The following is a 20,131-nucleotide window of genomic DNA, read 5'->3' on the forward strand; positions in this document are numbered from 1 at the left end:
TGACACAAATCAAAGATCCAAAATTATCGTCAAGACTCCACACATATAAAATAAATGTATACTATAACACATAATACTTTCAAATATATATCATCACTTAGCCCATGTTTTGATAATCAAACATGCACGTATCACATAATTTAGAAAACGCTAGCAAAATTGATTAAAAACTTACCTCCAACTCTGACCAGATCTGAATATAACATTTTTGACTCTCTAAATGACATTATCTTGAAAAATACGAAATATGAAAGTTGTAGAGAATGAAAAGAACTTTCCGAAAAGTCCAGGATCACTGAATTCCGACTTATGATGAAGTTTCTACGAATTTTACAAGATTGCTGATTTATGTCGGAAAGAGCCCTACGAATTTTATGAACAAAAACGAGGAAATTATCCATATTAGAATCTGATCCAAATTTTTGGCCCATTAATCTAATTCAATTTTAAATTCTAATCTTAATCAAATTTTAATATTTTTTATATTATTCTATTATTAATCGATATCTAAAAATTATAGGATATTACTGTTCAACTTATAAAGTAAAGTTGAAGCTGAATCTTTTGTTAAATATCGTAGGTAATTAATCATTGTCAGGGTTCGTCATACTTGCTTAAAACATAACTACAAACTTGATTAACGGGAGTTGCTTTGGGTGCGTACTGCAACTTACTTTTTCAAATAGTGAAAGAAGAGTAGCAAATATGGCTTTCTACTCCACCACTCATCAAATTACTACAAAAGGTAATTAGGCTCGTTCGGGATAGCTAATAAGGTACTGTAATAAGTAACTCATTCGTTCAAAAATTGTATGTATTTGTGACTTGTGAGTGACTTACTGACTTACAAGTACAACACTCTATATTTGATTTTCTGCATAATCAAAGATTAGAAGTAAGTATCACTAACAATGTATCCTCTTTTGCTTCTGCATTAGCCAAGTATTCATACAATTAACAAATTAACATTAAGGGCATATCTAAGTTAACAGTTCACGCACATCCTATCGTATATACAAACGAAATGTACTGCTAGGCTCAAATCCGTAATGCGAAAACATACGCAAGCCATAACACTCAGTGCGGGCAACGTAATTTGTTTTATTAGGCACCACCATCCGCAACATTGTAACATGAATCTACAAATTATAAGAACATATAAATTAAACCCTAATTTTCTCGAAAACAAATAAATTACAGACTAGTAACAAGTTAATGATATGACATTAGCAGATGTGGAGCTTATCTTCTCCTAACCAATGTCCTTAGAGCATAGAGTTAGTTTTCTTTGGTTACATATTTCAAGGCCTAGATGTTAAAATGTAAGTGTGTGCATACTAATAATGGCATTAGTAGTTTCAGAAAAAATATGTGGATCCCAAGTCAAAAAAGTTGAAACCAATGGAAAGATAGATAGAGATGAACACATGATTGATGCATAGAAATAATGCAGCCTCATTACTTACCATGGAGAAGAATGTATGAGGTTTGTTGAGTGGAGTACACAGACTGATAGAAATGAAAGTAGCACAAAAATGAGAGGGGCAATCATAAAGGAGAGCACCTGAGAAAAGGTTTCTTCTTTTACCTCCATTAGAGTCAAAATGTTTGGATGATCTAATGGGGGTGGGGCAGTGGGCTGCCTTAGTTCTGTGGTAAATTCAGGCACCACGCTAACCAAACACACTCGTTTAAAGACATGTCTTGTGCCTGCCTACAGTTGTTGCCCTGTCGTCCTTCTTGATATCTTAGTCTAACCTTTTGCAATTCGTGCTTATAAACATATAAAACTCTTATGTTACTAAAACTTTAATGATTTGAGAAAATTAGTAACTTAACATAGTGGGTTTATCATTAGTCTTTTGACTAAATCACGATCATTATTGGAAAAGACGATATGATGTTAAGAATTCAAGGCGTACCAAACTCAAGGTTCCAACTGATTAGCATTATTTAATTGGTAAGTACTCCAAAATGTAAATGGAGTGCAATGGGACAGATGTTATATCAGTTACCTGCCCGTGCGTGACCTAGGCCGTGTGTTTAGGACGGTGTCCCTATCTGCTAAGATTCCCAGTCAATAAAGCTAAAGCTATGTGCATGATCTTAATCTGGTGATGTATTTTGGCATAAAGTTGTCTTGTTAGTACTAATAATCCTAAAGAAAAAGTTGATAAAAACAAACGCCTTGACGCATTTTCTCTAAACAAAGATATCCATGATCTCTGTGGCCTGGAAATTTATTTAAGTTGTGAGATACTAAAACTACCTTGGTTAGTTTGATGATAATAATGGAGGGAATAGTTGGCATTTGGGATGAGCACAATGTTAAAAAGCTAGAAGCTATGGGGAATGCATCTCTATTCAGATGGATATGGTGATGCGAGCCAATTAGCATGAGGAGCTTAAGGAAACAAAGGCATTCATGCTAGCATTGCATTGGTTGCTGTAATCTGGCCTAAACTGATACCTAAGCAACTTGCTTGTATCATCAACTACATTAACCCTATCCTCCCTTTTTCTTTCTGGAGCAACTTGTCTGTGCCATCAACAGTGTTAATTACTTTAACCTTTTTACCGGAACTCGTTCATGCTGGATCATTGTGAACTTGTAATGATATATTTTTGGCTTAATGACCTTTTAAGCCTTAAGATTTGCACAAATATAACCATCAACCTCTCTATGGTTCAAAACTGTTCATTTATTCCCCTGAAGTGTTGAAAATGTATTTTTTACCTTTGGACCGGAAACAAAGACGATGTAAGTCGGTTGTCCAAGGATAAAAAGATACATTTTCAGAACTTCATGGATAAAAAAGGGAACGGTTTTCAACGACAAGGATGTGTATATTGGTGCAAACTTTCGGGGCTTAAAAAGATCCATAAGCCTATATTTATTCAACATAACATGAGTGAGTAATAAACTACATGTACAAGGTTAGTAAATACTAAATAGTCATGTGTAATGTATCATTTACAAGCATGCAGAAAAAGCAAAACAAATCTACAGATTTAACAAAGTTCAAGCTTTAAATGCAGGCTACTAGATGAAAAGAAACTTAAACCAATTAACAAATGAAAACACCGAGAAAAACAATTTGCAGACAATATAAAAAAAGAAAAGAAAAGAGGAGTCAAGATCTGTCGAATGAAATGGTTGTGTGCCCTGTCCATTCAATTTGACCAGGCACAAATAGGGTAGTGTACATTTGCCCCATAGCTCCTCTTCTAGCTAAACTACAATCTTCTTTTTAATTAGTGGGAGACTGCATTTTAAAGTATAACCAGATCTCCACCTCCAAAATCACATTATCATATATTCATTTCAACTACCACAAAGAAACTAAACAATCTTCTACAGCTACGAATGCATACAAACATGCTAATTCTGATCACACCTGCACCTGCTCATATTTTCCCATCTGCAATTGTCTTCAAGAAAACTTTAAATAACTTCTTAGAGACATGTGTCTGTGAGAACTAATGTTACTCCGGTGAAAACATGACACGAAACTGTATCCCACTATAACATAAAAAATCGGGGCATTTTAGAGCCGCTTATGCAGAATTTTAGGACACTGATGAGAAGGAACACACAAGAAATTGGCCAACTGATAAATGGACATTGTGGTTTCTAAATTAGCAACGCTATTTGCTATACTCATACAACAATCAAGTATTCCTATGAAGCACTGATCACCCTGTTCTTTGTCATGACAAAGCGATAATGTATTGCATATCATAAAGTCTAAACCATGATGAGGCATTGATTGGTGGGAACAGGGGTAACAGGATATGCAATTCCAGAATTCTATAATATTTTATACAGAAAGCAAGTCTACTATTGGGATGGAGTGTCATGTAACCATTACATGATCAACAACAATAAGGGAACACAAATGACCACCTACATGTATAGACTAATTTGTAACATTTACTCGTGCCCCATATATATATATGATGTACATGTATATGCCATTTCAAATCAGCTTATTGCAATACATCATCTCTCAGTAGCCCCTGATATTGACCTGAATTTGATGAATGGGGCCTTTTTAACTTTTTTCATCCTATATAATACTTGCTCCTCTCAAATCAGCTTACGGATTAGTACTAAAAGCCATGCACACCAGTGAAATGGCTGAACTTCATTATCTGGTTCCACCTGATCCAATCACAGTACTTCCTTCTCAGTTTTCCTATAATCAGAATAACACACCAGCATTTGATCAGTTTGGCAGATTCTCTAACCCCTTATTATATGATCTTCAGATTAACCCTCAAGTTCCAAGTTTCAACCTACAACCGACAAGTTTCAGCAGCAACTCAACTTCTGATGAAGCAGATGAGAAACAACTTGGTCTAATCAATGAGAGGAAGCAGAGGAGGATGATATCTAACAGAGAGTCTGCACGCAGATCACGTATGCGCAAGCAGAAGCAGCTGGATGAACTTTGGTCTCAGGTTGTTTGGCTCAGAAATGAGAATCAACACCTCATTGATAAACTCAACAAATTTTCTGAGCAACATGACCAGGCGCTTCAAGAGAATGCCAATCTTAAAGATGAGACATCACAACTTCGTCAAATGCTTAGCGATATGCAGCTTAATATATAGCTCTTACCGTACTTTGAGAGACCTGAACTATACCCAAAATAGGCATTTTATCTTAAGATTTCTCGACTTGCAAGCCTTCTGGTAGTTTAGTTTCTTTTATATTAAGTCAAGTAGGATTTTCCTTTACTTGAGCTTTCATGACATCCTATATAAAGTACGTACTGCAATAAGACCACTATGTTTGTTTGTTTATTGTTAGTGTTAGATACATCAAATTAGTTCTTTGAAATCTGGGCCAAGCTGCTTTTACTTGATAGTATAAAAATTACCAAATGAACAGAAAAGAAGGTCAATATATACTGATATAAATGCAAAAGTCATATTATGAGAACATGCTGTACGTAGATTGCGATGCATGGATGTTTCATAATTTTTCTGTACAAAAATGCCAGTAGACAACAGGATTACAGACGTACAAATAAAATTTGTAACACTTGCAGTTACAGAAGTACAACAAAATATATTGTCAGTGTGTCTGATGCACACTCCCGGAGTCTCAGGTAGCAGATACTATCAGTGGACTGCTATACCAGGCACAGAATCATATACTAACGTCAATCATAAATCTTGAACGTATATCTGTATCTAAACGATCTTATCGATTAATCAGTATACCCGTAAAAAGGATAAAACAGGAGAGATGATAATTGTGCTCTGAGTTGTTTAATTTTTTTTATACATAAACTAAGATAATAAGAAATAGTATGTTAAAGCCCCCCTACATAAGATCCAGTGTCCCGTTTGCTCTCTTTGTAAGCCTAATGGCTTCATTTAGCATTTAGTCTGACATTTACGCCATTACAGGATGCTGGTTAATAGATGTAAGGGAAGTACTCGTGTAGCTTTTGGAGTTGACATAAGTCCAATGTCCAATACAGGGCATCCCCACCATGGTATCAAGCTTAATTAGGTAATGGCCATAACTAACATAGGATAACCTAACATAGAATCCAACAGGTTGCCCACTACTCCGTTTTGTGGAATAGAAATGGAGGTGAACAGGATGTCGAAAGAGTGTTAATGTGTTCACCTCATCTGCATCACTACATTTTGGACGCAACAGTTTGCCACTGTATTGTGATGGCCTCGGCAAATATATATGTCCAATTGACCTTATTGCAGTTGTGCACGTACATAAACTCGATAATTTCCTTTTAATTCTTTAAATTTACCAAAATAAGTGGCGAATTTACAATACTTGATGGCAGACATTCAATTTAATCTGTCTGATGTGCATTGTGCATGCTTATCCTTCTTCATGGTGACAAAATAAAATATTATTTAAATGTCATATAGAGTTATATGTGGAATATAAGAGCTTTCTTGTTAAAGATCTCCAAGATGTCAGCACCATAATCCATTTATTTTCTTGCTTCACAATTATGTTTCTAAACAAACTAGGAGTATGTGGTAAGAAATGTCATTTACATATATTACTCAAACTTATATCTGATATATGATGTAAAACTCAGTCATTGAGGCACTTGGATATGACCGAGCTTTGGTACTACTTTCGGCAATGAATGACCAGGGAATTGATGCTAGGATTTTGATTGGAACGACAAAGATGAGACATTCAAAATTGGTTAGTCGAGGGGAATCAGTGAGAAACGATGCAAAAGAAATGATGGTATTTTATTTGGAAATGGGATCAGGAATGACAAATATATATGTTGAATATTGTTTCGCAAATCACAACTTGAAAGTATTAGGCCCTCCATTTAACAAGGTAAATAATTCTAAATGTAGAAATTTGAAGAACAAGTTAATTGATGTGTGTTTTGCCCCTTTGGTTGATTTGTAGTGCATGTTACCATGTGCTGCAGAACATCCCCGAGGGAACTTGCTAATTAGCTAGCTATCAAATATAAAATTTTGTTTTGCTCTCTATCCATGCTAGCCTGGCTTTTTAGAGTCATTTGTTTAAGAGTTAATTATATTTTGCAACCCCTCCCTTTCATTCAATAACAAAATTATATACTTACTTTCAAAAATACAGTTTGCAGCCCCTAACTTTCGACATCAAATATAATATGCATCCCTTTAACCATTTTATTAAAAATATTTATATTTTGAAGAGTAAAATTGAAATTCAGCAAAATATTTAAATAATAATTTTATTTAAATTTAACTAAAAATTAGAATTTCAATTTATAAAAATAATATTAATATCAATTATTTTATATTTTACTCAGTATAATTTTTAAAATATAAATGTATTTAGAAACTTTATGATTATATATAAAAACATATATTTTGCTTGATAAATATATTTTAAGTATTTAGCATTATGATTAATTTAGAGCATTAGTAATGGAAAATAGCTACTTCCTCATTTTTTACTTACTTTTTCCTCTTGGCACGCATTAAGGCTACTATAAAATATATTCTATAATTTATTTTTAGAATTTTTTTTTTCTATATAAAATTTAAACAGTATATTTTTATTTAAAAGAAAAAATAATTAAAATTATTTAGTGAACCATACTTTACGGAAATTTTAAAATGCGTACCGATTTTCCTTTACCAATGTAAAGAACAGGTGGGGTATAATCTTTTTTCATGTAAAATATGCATTAAAATAAATATTTTTATTGATTTGAAATTTTAGTTATTAATATTAACATCTTAATTTCAATTTTATAACCGGAAGGGATGTTAATATTGAAAGTTAAGGGTTGCAAACTGCGTTTTATAAAATAGGTATACTATTTCGATTTTAAATGAAAGGTGGGGTTGTAAAGTGTAATCAACTCTTTGTTTAAACCTATCAAAGATGTCATCTAAAAATTTTCATGCTAAGTAAAGAATAACCTTTAAGAGGGTCTGAAGAGTTCATCAACATCAGAAGCTGTCATAATCTTTAAGTTACTTCTCTTCTACAGGAACTCCATTTGCACTGATCTTCTCAAAGAAACCTTTCTACGTAATTGAATGGAGGCCATCAAACAGCTGCAGCAGGACGTGAAGTAATTCTGTGTTTGGCATGTCACCATAAACACTAATTTAGAGGAACAGGTCATCAGTAAAGGTTAAAACATAAAGACAAAGTTAGACAATGATACTGAAAGTAAACAGTGAAATAAGTACTACACATAATTTCTGAAGTCACAAGCCATATGACAGAACGTGTAGAAGGGAACTTGTAAAGCAAAATATATGTCTATTGCTTGTTCCTCCTTGAAGTGCTTATATTGTTCAAGCCGCTCTCTGTTTCTTCTATCTTTAGATAGGCCTAGTTCTGTTCAAGAATTATGCGAGGGTAACTTATAACAGCTTCTTTATTCCTTTTACTGAGTGACAGTTGTTTCTCTTCTCTGCAGTATCATTGGATCATATATCTTAAAAATTAATTAAAAAATCTGTATCTTTCTTCTAGAAAGACAAGGAAGTGACCATCACCAAATTAAACAGGATCAAAATATTACCAAAAAGAACAGATGCACAACTTTTGTCTCGCAGATAGATCAACATGTTATAAATTCAAAGAAATAATACATCATATTACACTAAAAAAATTGTAATCAGAAAGATGCTTCAAATGTGTATAAATATATAAGCTGCAGAAACTGTACACTTCTAAATGTGCTCTGTTCTGTTAGCCCTGCAGAGACTACATACCTCAAAAATCATTAAAATTGTGTTAATCATGCAGAGGATGCACTCATAGAAATTTGTGACAAAGGATATTCAGACAACTTCTTGGAAGTCAATGAGGATGGAATAAATAATTTGAGAACAAATTCGATGTTAGGTTTTTCCTTCAGTTCTTCCCGAGCAACCTCTAGTGCTGTGTCGACTTGTGGAATGATATATGAAGTTTCTTAGCGCACATATATGCAGTTGTGGAAGCCATTATGGTCCAGGGTGTGTGCAGTTGCTTCCTGTGGAAATCTACAGCAGCAAAAAACAGTAGCTTGTAGTGTTCATCAAAATTTCTAGAAAACCCTGTATAGTCAGTAGCTGCTTTAGGTCGGGCATTCCACAAACACCTTCCATTTATTCTGGTATTGCATGACATAGGGAGGTCCTCAACCTCAGCACTTTTAAATTTTTATATGGTTAGCTTCTCATCAACTAGAACATTCAATCTGGCTTTTACAGAGTGATTTAATAATCTGCAAACCTATTAGTACCAACTAAAAGGTAAAACTGGTTTAAGACTATTATACAAACTGTAGATATTGCAACTATGATTCCCCTGTTGGTTTATGCAGTGTGGATTCCTTCGACTGCTGCTAAAATTTGTAACTTTTGCCTCAGATTCTGCGATACTAGGAGAAGCTGTCAACAAGAACCCAAAACCACTTCACTGCAATGGCTGTAATCCTTGAATACACCAAAGGAAACATTAACATCTTGATGATTCAACACAATTCAATATAGCTCATTACTTGTTAGAGAGTCATTTCATTAGCTGCAATCACCTACTACCTGGACATTTTCAACAGAAATTGATACATTATGGTCCTCGCTACATTTTGGGTCGTGGTGAATATCTAAAGTTCAGGATTTACTTTCAGTGTAAAGCAGTCTGATTCTAAAGCAGACAGTGATTCACTTTTAATACTCTTCTCGAAATCACTAGCATCTACTGCACTAGCATTGACAAAAATATCATGTTTGCCGTGATCACAAAAAGTAACAAGGCTTAGTCTTTATTACAAGAGTGAAATCACCAAACCTCTACTTTGCTTTTTTTCTTATTTCATCAGAGGACAAATTTGGTTCGAGTTTTGAATTTCAGCTAGCAATTGTCGGTGCCATTATCATCTTCTATAACACAAACAGATTCTGCAGTATTACACGAGGAACACTACCTCTAGCATTATCCACAATGTTTAGAAATTGGCAGGCTTGGCATCTTCATTATAACTAAGTTTGGTTTACCATTATTTGAAAATTAACACCTTTCTTGAAAATTCCCTCTTTAATAACCCAATTAGCCCCTCGTCACAAACAGACATCAAAATGAATCAGCTTAATTATGAACTCAAACACACTGAACATTCATATCTCTCTATATCCCTCTCTCACACGTACACAAACACATACACTAACTATTCGTATCAAACACACACTAACAATTCCTATTGGAGGGTAATGCCTAATTACACTGAATTCAAAGATACTATTTAGCAAAAAATACAAATTTTAGTAATAACAGATTCTAAATTGTGAAGCTTGCACCTTTTTTTGTTACAATCATAATAACCATCTTATAACATTTTAAAAAAAAATTCTTATTCCTTGTGCAATTCGATAAAGAGTTACACGAGAGTTCATGATCAGTAGGAGTAACACAAACAAGTTTTCTGAAATTAATAACAAAAAAAAGATATACAACAATCTACATCTTATTTGAAGTACTGAAAACACAAGAATCATGACAACAGCGAGGGACGCAAGTGCAATTGGTGCCTATAAGTTTCCAACAAATTCAATGCATTTTCGAATATTTTACAATGTTTCAAACCATTGATAAAGTACTAATGACAGAACTACAAACAATAAATATTATTGAAAGAAAATTGGTTGAAGGTCTAAAAACATTACCACAATTCTATCATCACACCGTACATCATATGATAAATGATTTGAAATCTCTAACATTTATTAGAAGGACCTTGATGTAAGAATCTCAACAAGAACTGTCAAAACCAGAAAACCAACAGATAAACTAATATCCAAACTATCGAAAACTGGTGGAACAATATTTCGAAAGAAAAGCAGAAAAGGATCACAAATGTCTCGGAGGCCTGAATAAGGCTGTTGCTTCCACTCAACATTAGGAAAATAACCGAGCGCACACCTAATAGCTAAAACAGCCATATAAACCTCAATGCATTTCGCTAATCCGGAAGCCATTACAGTCCAGGGCGTGTGCAGTTGCCGCCTGTGGAATTTCATTGCTGCAAAAAACAAAGGGCTAGTACTGCTTATCATATTTTCTTGTAAACCCTGTACAATGCGTAGCTGGTTTGGTTCAGGCATTTTACAAACACCTTGTAAGTAACTCACTATTGCATGGCCAAATAACTTGGAAACTAAGATAACGGTAGCTACTAGAGTGCTGACTGTCCAAGTTGACTCACTTAGGTCTAGGCGAGTTGGGTTTAGCGGTAGTGGTGGAGTTGATTCAGTTAAGGCAGGGCGATTTGACTCAGTGAGTGGACTCGGTGAAGGTTTAATCTTTGAACAACATGCTAACGGGTAGGGTTTTGAAGGGTTTTTGGTAGATAGCGTGAGATTGTAGGGTTTATAGAAATTAGGTTTAGGAGAAAACTGAGAATGGGTTTTGGGACGAGAGTTTCGAGAAGAATAGATAGCAAAAGCGATTCCTGTAGCTGCAGCGAGGGAAGATGGAAGAGGGGAAATTGAAGTAGGGCTTCGTAGGATCAAGGTTTGAGAAGCAACCGCCATGTCAGCCGCCACAAAACAAACAACAATTCGTCTAGTCAATGAGAATTTAGATGCTCTCGAAACTCGTACAATCTCAGCTTCACAAAATTCAAGTAAATTTTTTGTGTTGGGCCTAAATATTTCGCCCAATCATTTTGCAGAATTGGGTCTTAAATTTCAGGTCATTCTGAAAATACAGTTTTCTAAATTTTTCTCAAAAGTACAGACTTAACCAAATGCAAACTTAAACACTTTCAATTATTTTTCAAAAAAAGTTGCATTTAGTTAGTTTGGCTGCAAACATATTTTTAAAAATATTTAAACAAGATGGTAAAATTGGAAAATTATTTTAAAAGTAATAATTTTGCAATTTCTCTTTTAAATAAAGTTCTGTTTTCTCATCTGCTTTCTAAAAGCAAATCAAAGAAAAAATTAACTGATAAAACGACTGTGAAATTACACAATCAAACTTCCGACTTTGAAGTTCATGGCTAAAGAGGTAAATCAAAAAATTTGAAACCCGAAATCTCATCCGATTGAATCCGGAAAAAAATTTCGAAAATCCCGATTTGAAAAAAGCCCAATCTGGTTTGACCCGGTCCGCGGGCCTTGAATAAACACCCTTTTTTTCAAAAATCCGGTCCGGTCCGAAAGCCGAACAATTCCAATAAAAACCCGGATTTAATAAAACCGGAATAAAGGTCCGGATCTAAAAAAATCCGGATAAAAGGCAGGTTTGCCCAGGATAAAAACTCGGGATTTTTGAAAAGCCCGATTAAAAAATTAATTTTTTTTATATAAAATCTGAAAATATACAATAATTTCTATAATTGAAAAAAATTATATTGTAATATTAGAAGCAATTAAGGTATATATAATTATTAGCCTATTTATTTCATTAAAGTTTTTAGTTTTTTATCAAATTAAAAGATATTAATAATAATTACTAAATTAACTGTAATTGTAACTGAATTTTATTATTATTAAATTAGTATTATTTTTTATAATTAAGCACTCCCATGTTTGTTTGTCCAAGAGGATGACAAGCAGTTATACCAATTTCCCACAGACATATTTTCTCCTCTCTATCACTATCATATTAATCTTGTAGTTTAGTATGGTATGATACTACATACATGGATTCAAATGCATCTCAATGGAGACAATGCAGTCCGGTGGTGTACTACATACAAAATTGGCCTTTGTATTTACTTCAACCATTTATTTGCAGTTCGTTGTCTGCGTGGAATCAATAATCATGCAACAGGGTCTTTCGAGACTTTGCGGTTGAGTTTCAGTTCCTCGTATAGAAATCCAAAATCTGCAACTTGCGGGTGACAAATCAATAAGTAACAAATAATTAGGTAAATCCCATGTGAATAATATCATGGGCTAATATTTGTTTCAACTATTTTCAATTTAAGTGATCAGATTTTTGTATGTTTGATGTTGGTATTGATTCTTGCATAAATTTTAAATTATTATTTTCACTTTTTACGTATTTTGACGCGCACACACAAGCTGGGGGTATTTTGGGAAACGGACTCTTCATTTTTCGGAATGAGGGAAAGACTGCGTACATCTTAGCCTCCAGACTCTGCGTCAAAGGGGACATACTGGGTATGTTTGGTTTGCTTTATATTATATAGTCTGTGACTATACAGAATGAATGAATTAGGCAGTATTGTGCATCAAGAATGCATAGTGCATACAGAGTAATAACACTATCAAACTTATGTTTGACATTAATCACTAGCTCATCATACCAGATTTTGGACAATACAATTTGTTGTACATAATTGTATTATTATAATTATTTATTATATTAAAAAAATAATTATCTATTTCGGTGTCTAAACTACTCATAGCTCAAGTTATAAGATATAAAGATAATATTTAAAATATAAATAAAAAGCCCGATCCGGCCCGACCCGCGGGCCTAAACGGACCTTATATTTCTTAGGAAGTCCGCCCCGGTTCAACTTTATTTTTAAAAAAGCCTGGCCTGATCCGTTTTCAAAAAAACCGGGCTTTTTAAAGTCCGGATAAAACACGGTCCGATTTACTTTTTGTGCATCTCTATATGCCATTGCGCTACATAAATTTTTGAGTTTAAATTAAAAAAATTATTAGATAAATCACATCCTATTATCTTTCATTATTCTAATCTTTGAGCGAATAAAATGTTGATTTATATAATATATGCAACTTTCATTTTTTTTGTTTTAGTAGTTTTACATATGATAATAAATTGAACCATGTTTATAGATTTTAATTACACATTTGAATATATATCAATTATATTGTTAATTAATTGATAACTTTTTTAAATAATATTATAAATCTTATTAAAATTTTGAAATAATTAATTATTGATAGCCGTGTAAAATGTGATGGAACCGAACAACCTTATACTAAAGTATATTATAATTTGTTATTTTTGGGTGGAGTATAATTTTATTCAGATTTAAATCGAAAATATGGGCCAATATTATCATTTTCTGTGTTGACGGATAGTTCTCGTTCTTTTTTCTCTTGACCGAAGAGTTCGTTCCCTATAAAATTCGAGACTACGATATACATGGTCATTTTTATTTCAATTACCTAAATAATCATTAATTTGAAAAATTGAATATTTCAAAATCAGTTAGTGTTAGCAATTAAGAACTCAACCAATAATTAAAATATACATATACATATACACATATATATACATATAATAAAATGAAATAAATATAGTTATAACTATGGTAAATTACATTGCACAGATAGCTAAGAATAGTAAACCAAATAATAAAAAGTTACGGGTCCTATATAATCCTAATAACAATTTTTGGCTCAATTTCGAAATAAGCTAAGTTCGAGAACGGTAAATCTGTTATTCCCAAACAATACAACAAGAATTACAGAAGGGGGGGGGGGTTGAATGTAATTCTGGCTACTTTTCAAGATTTTAAAATTGTTCTAACTTAATACATATAACAGTGTTTGATTTGCAGAAGTGCGGAATGGAAAGATAGTTGAAATCAAAACATTAAGTACTAAAATACAAGACTTTAAAACTTTCTGGTGGATTTGAATGTATCCACCAGATATATATATATATATATATATCAAATTGAGAACTCTGTGAAGTTTTGAATAGCTCACAGCTGCTTACAAGTTTGAACAACTAAACTTCAGAGAAATACTTACAGAATACAGTTTGATATGTTTCTCTGGAAAAATGTATTTTCTTAGTTAATTGTTCTACTTGCTACACTTGGTTTATATATCACCAAGTTTACATGACAATGAGACAAGATAATAAAACAAAACATATCTAGTCTAACTCCATGCTACTTCATTACTCTATTCCAGCATCTTTGAATATCTTCACAATTGCATGGAAATGGTAATGCTTCTTTGTTCTCGAAATCCTTCTTAACAGGCTGCCACATTCCTTTTGCAAACACCCAACGCATGTGACTGTGTTGTCACTGTCAACAGCTATTTGAATTTGATCTTCCATCGGGATTATATTTGTCATTCGTTGGGAACTTTGTTGATCATCCGTCGGGAGTCTTGCAGATCATCCTTTGGGGGTCTATCTGTCACTTGACTATATTTTACTTATACAGAATTATAAGGCATCTCATATTTACAATTAATCAACTTATTCTGCATATCAATCTAGTAGTCAACATGACTTTGAAAACTCTACGCAATCTACTTGACTAATACATGTTGTTTGCAGAAATGTGCTACAGTACTTATTTGTTACATAAGCTACTCACTCGATGGATGTCAATTGTCATCCGTCGAGACTATAAAGTTCATCCGTCGGGACTATATTAGATCATCCGTCGGGTGCTACAAATTTCATTAAGTTAAATCTAAAGGTGTTTTGTTTAACTTATCATCAAGTTCACAACATATTCCTAACAAAATCTTATTAAAAATATGAGCTATAAAATGATTGGGTATAACAACTCGAGAGTTCGGGATTATATGTACTCCGATTTTCATTTTTTAAACCTGATTTAAATTATTTATAAAAAAATAAATGACATTTATCATATTTTTGAGTCTAATATCAACGCTAATTATTGAAACACAAAACAAAATAAAAACTTTCCTATAATATGTATATAACACAATACATGTAGTGTATCTTATTATTCGTTAATTATAATAATTAATCGGACGAGAACAAAAATAGTCTCATTTTACATGTTAATACAAGTAATAATGAAATTTATAGTAAGAGGAAAATCCGTTGACTTTGAAAATCGTGAGCGTTCAAATTCTCTATTCATTGTCAAAAAAAAAAGAAAATAGTCCCTCCATCGCCAGAAAGCCCATTTGACACCTTATAATATCTGATTTTTTTAATAATTTAAAATTTATTATCTTTCTTATTCACATACTTACTCTTTTATAAACTGATTTTGAGAGAAGGATTAAAACTAAAAAAAAATATTATGCAATAATATTATTATGCACTATGTTCATATAGTCCATCCTCTATTTTTTTTTGTAATGTACATTAACTAAAATAACATGTTATGTTTTATTAATTTTGTAATATTTCGCGTCCTCACTAATTTAACTAGTTTTTATTCAACTATTTTCCCTATTCTCACAATTATAAATTGATGAGCGTGCACTTTATCTTAATAATGTTCATATATTTTGGTTATTTTATACTGATTTAAATTTTTATTTAATAAATATTAATGTTTTATTATAATTATGAAAAAGATATAATAAAAGAAGGTTTGGAGTTAAAAAAAAATCAGATTTGGAGTTTAATTTGATTTAAAATCGGATTTTATGGGCCCTTGCGCAAACTACGTTGTTTAGGTCATATCTGAAATTCTAGAAGTCCGATTCTGACAATTCAACAACCCACAAAAATTTTATGAGAAAAACTTTATTTTAGAAGTGGCCATGAATTAAAAGTCCAGCCAAATCAGCATATAATCTGAATAAAAAATTCAACTATAAATTTTCACTTCCTCGACACTCAATTCTAATGAGAAAATCTTCTTATATTTACTTTAATTCATTAAAAAAATTTAAAGATATATTAGAATTATTATTCAAACCTAATCTGAATATTAGAGGGAGCACAAGGAAAATAGATATGACACATAATACACAGAGAAAAAGAAGAAGTCCGAGAAAGGAGATACAATCATTGAATACATTCAACTATATTTGTTCTTCTCCATCATTTGTTTAGAATTCTCTCCTTAACTCTTTTTCATTATTAATATGTGTTATCAACTCTTGAATGAGTTGTGATTTTAAATATGACCTAACTTTATAAAGTTGAAATTTTTATGGAACCCTAATATGAGATTATTGGTGTTTTATTAAAAAGTACTGTATGCAGTTTTATGGTTTACTCGTTCAAGTGCTTTTCATGTTTATAATTGCTATTATTTGATCAATTATAGTAGGTTACTGAATTAATTATAATACCGAGAGTGTTATATATAATATAAATAAAATTTGAATGGTGCATGCTGATATCTTTTATTTATAATATTGTTACGGTATAGTTGTGAACATGCATAGCTCTGTGAATTGGCGTCGCTTAATTATATTCTGAAAAGTGAATTAACATAGACATGTGCTAGTTTATTTTATAGGAATTATATCATAGTGATTTTGAGAGAAACCTTTGATCATTGAGCTCCTATTAGTGAACTGTGAAATTGTTATAGTATCGTGTACCTCTTTTGCCGATTTTCACGTGTTGGGGAAGTAATTATCACGACTTATCTCCTCATATTTGAATTTTTTAAGACTTGTTGTGCTAGTATAATTTAGTGTAAATTACTTTTTTAAAATTAGTTTAGTTATAAAAACTTTCAACACTATTTGTGCTCAATAACTGAATTGTTAGATATTAACTTTCGATTAATACAAATTTAAAGTTCTTGAGGTACGATAACTGATATTACTACTATATTACTTGCTTGCGATTGTGTACAGTTGCACATATTATGAATTTTATGCAACATAAGTATTTAGATAACGAAGTTGATCTAAACTGATAGCAAGCATCAGGCTTAACCTATTAAGAAAAGATTAAAATGATTCTAAATAAAAAAAATTAAACTTTGAGTTCTCTTTATTTTATTAATTTACTAGATTATTAATATTGTCTAATTATACTTGCATCTATTGAAGTAACATGACTAGGTTTTAAAGTTTGAACAAAGAAAATGCTAAATTTTGTAATACCCTAATGTTTAATATAGAAAAGTAGACAAATTATGAATTATGTATAAAACATTTAATTATATCTATAGTATTTAAAAAAAGAGTGGGATACTCAGAAATATGATCATTATATAAAATTAAAAAAAATTGGAATATATCTCAAGTGTGTGATCAATTTAATATTTTATACATAAACTTTTATTATATTATAATCATATGACCTATTCCGTAAAAAATCATCAACCAAAAGTAGTTGTTATAAGTCCCTTCTATTTCTCATATTGCAATCATTTTGATGCCCCAAACTCAATCTTTCCCCTAGGAATCCCGCTCTAAACTAAATGCCTTGAATTTACCAACCACCTCGTTACTTACGTCCAAATAGATCTTAAATCCCATATGCTAAAATATGGGCCGTGGCGCCGCGATACTCGGTGTCGCCGGCGTCCAGTTTCGATGAGATTCGGCCATGGATGGATGAAAATGTATAAGCTTCAAAACATTGAATCTCGCAAAAATTCATAAATGGGCTTTAATTCAAGCGGAGAGTTTTGGCCCATTTTCAATCAACAAACATGTTCCAAACCCTATCAACTCAGGTCCTTAAAAAACCCTAAAACCCACCTCAACATCTTCATAGCTCCTTGATATTTAAATTATAGAACTGGATCTTAAGGTAAGTAAATACTAGGTGTCGGTTGGAAGTAGTTTCTTTGATATATAGAGTGTGTTTTTCATTATTAAGTTTTGTATTTTCATTTCATAGAGTTATCTTTGATTGATGTATTTGGTAAGAAGTAGGGGTGGTGGTGGTGATATTGGTAGTAATCTAGGGACAACAGTTTCTCGGGAGGGGTAAGGGACAACTAATGTCTACTTTCGAGTAGGTACGCTGAATGTAGGTTCTCCAACTAGGAAATTTTTAGAACTTGTTGATATGTTAAATAAAAGAAAGGTAGATGTGGTTTATATTCAGGAAACTAAGTGGAAGGGTGGTAGTACTAAGAAAGCTAACGGGTTTAAATTGTGGTATTCAGGGGTTGGTAATACAAGAAATGATGCGGGTATTATGATAAGTTCACTCTTGAAAGAGAATGTAGTAGAAGTGAATAGAGTCGGTGATAGGATTATGAAGCTTAAATTCGTAGTTAATGAAGAGGTCGTTAATATTGTAAGTGTGTATGCACCCCATGTGGCTTGAGTGAGTTGGCGAGAAAGAATTTCTGGGATTGTTCAGATGAAATAGTTAGGTTGATACCTAGTGACCAGATTTTATATATAGGAGGTGATTTTAATGGACATATTGGTGAACAGTCGGATGGATACGTAGGCATTGATGGGGGGTTTTGGTTTTGGGACGAGGAACAAGAGTGGGTGGGATCTTTTGGAGTTTGCATTGGCACATGAATTAGTGATTGTTAATTCTTGTTTTAAAAAAAGGGATGATCATCTGATTACTCTTAGGAGTGGTGGTTGTAACTCACAAATCGGTTATCTTCTTACGAGAAAATGCATCATGGATTACAAAAATTGTAAAGTATTCTCGGATGAGGCATGTACTACACAACATCGTTTTTTGGTAATGGATATATATATATATATATATATATATATATAAGGAAAAGAGTAGTACAAGATAATAGAGAGGTGACACCGAACATTTTATGGAAAAATCTAGAGGGAGACAAATTAGGTATTTTTAAAGAAAGAATTGGTTTGGAAAGAGATAGATTTTATGATGAGGATGTTAATAGAATGTGGAATCGATTGGTCTGTACAATCAGAAATATAGCTGTAGATATGTAGGTGTTACCTCAAGAAAGGTTCAGGTTTAGAAGGAAGCTTAGTGGTAGGACCAGGAGGTGCAGAAGCGAGTAAAAATTAAACATGATCATTTTAGAGAACTTTTGTGTTGCCAAGATGACGAACAAGTTGATATGAGAAGAATTTTATATAAGGAAGCTAAACGTATTGCCAAGAAGACAGTGGCGGAGGCAAAATCAAAGGCGTATGAGGCTATGTATAATTACCTAGGTACAAAAGAGGGTCAAAATGGTATTTATAGATTGGAGAAGGCTAGAGAAAGGCGGAGAAGAGATTTAGGTTTTGTTAAGTGTATAAAGGATGTTAATGGACACGTGCTAATGTAGGATAATGATATTAGAAACATATGGCATAACTATTTTAGGGAGTTATTTAATGAGGAGAGAATCAGTGTTAGGGAGTTAGGAGCAGTTAGTGAGTCTAACATTGACTTTGGTGTTCAACTTTCTATGAGCAGAGTCGAAGTTAGGGGAGCATTACAAAAGATGGGTAGAGGTAAAGTTATGGGGCCGGATCAAATACCTATAGAGGTATGGTTGTGTTTGGGTGAAGAGAGAGATCAATGGCTAACGAGGTTATTCGACACTATATTTCGGACTGGTGACATACCGCATGAATGGAGGATTAGCATGGTAGTGACGATCTATAAAAATAAGGAAGATGCAAAAAACTGTAGCAATTATCGTGGTATTAATCAGTCATACTATGAAATTGCGGGAAATAGTGATTGAAACTAATTTAAGAAATAAGGTGAAAGTGTCAGAAAATTAATTTGGCTTTATGCCAGGCAGGTCGATCATGGAAGCAATTCACCTTCTTAGACCGTTGATGGAAAAATATCGTGAACATAGTAAAGACCTACACTTAGTGTTCGTAGATTTTGAGAAAGCATATGATAGTGTTCCACGTGAGGTAATTTGGAAAAGTTTGGTGGCTAAAGTGGTGCCATGGATATATTTGAGGGCATTACAAGAGATGTATTTTCAGGTAAGGACGTGTGTTCGAACACCGGTTGGGGATACTCATTATTTTCCAGTAGAAATAGTATAACGACTCGTGTATTCTTTTTGAA

General features: G+C 32.8%; 2 protein-coding genes across 2 annotated transcripts; both read left to right on the plus strand.

Moving 5' to 3' along the window:
- Positions 1 to 3,857: 3,857 nt before the first annotated feature.
- Positions 3,858 to 4,811, plus strand: LOC141716842 (basic leucine zipper 43-like). The gene has a single exon (XM_074519021.1). The coding sequence runs from the start codon at positions 4,123 to 4,125 to the stop codon at positions 4,615 to 4,617; it is 495 nt and encodes a 164-aa protein (XP_074375122.1). The 5' UTR covers positions 3,858 to 4,122; the 3' UTR covers positions 4,618 to 4,811.
- Positions 4,812 to 11,038: 6,227 nt separating this feature from the next.
- On the plus strand, positions 11,039 to 19,790 carry LOC141718810 (uncharacterized). Its single transcript, XM_074521190.1, has 5 exons — positions 11,039 to 11,132; positions 18,002 to 18,025; positions 18,138 to 18,406; positions 18,566 to 18,814; positions 19,386 to 19,790. The coding sequence occupies exons 1-5, from the start codon at positions 11,039 to 11,041 to the stop codon at positions 19,788 to 19,790; spliced, it is 1,041 nt and encodes a 346-aa protein (XP_074377291.1).
- The last annotated feature ends 341 nt before the right edge of the window (positions 19,791 to 20,131 follow it).

Source organism: Apium graveolens, chromosome 4, assembly GCF_009905375.1.
Source record: "Apium graveolens cultivar Ventura chromosome 4, ASM990537v1, whole genome shotgun sequence".
NCBI classification, from domain to species: Eukaryota; Viridiplantae; Streptophyta; class Magnoliopsida; order Apiales; family Apiaceae; genus Apium; species Apium graveolens.

Excerpts from the sequence above, each read along its gene's own strand:
- LOC141716842 (XM_074519021.1), top strand. The coding sequence starts at position 4,123 with ATGCACACCAGTGAAATGGCTGAACTTCATTATCTGGTTCCACCTGAT.
- LOC141718810 (XM_074521190.1), top strand. The coding sequence starts at position 11,039 with ATGTCAGCCGCCACAAAACAAACAACAATTCGTCTAGTCAATGAGAAT. Across the intron at positions 11,133-18,001 it reads CTCAGCTTCACAAAATTCAA|AGTTATCTTTGATTGATGTA; the intron begins GTAAATTTTTTG and ends TTCATTTCATAG. Across the intron at positions 18,026-18,137 it reads ATCTTTGATTGATGTATTTG|GTTCTCCAACTAGGAAATTT; the intron begins GTAAGAAGTAGG and ends CGCTGAATGTAG.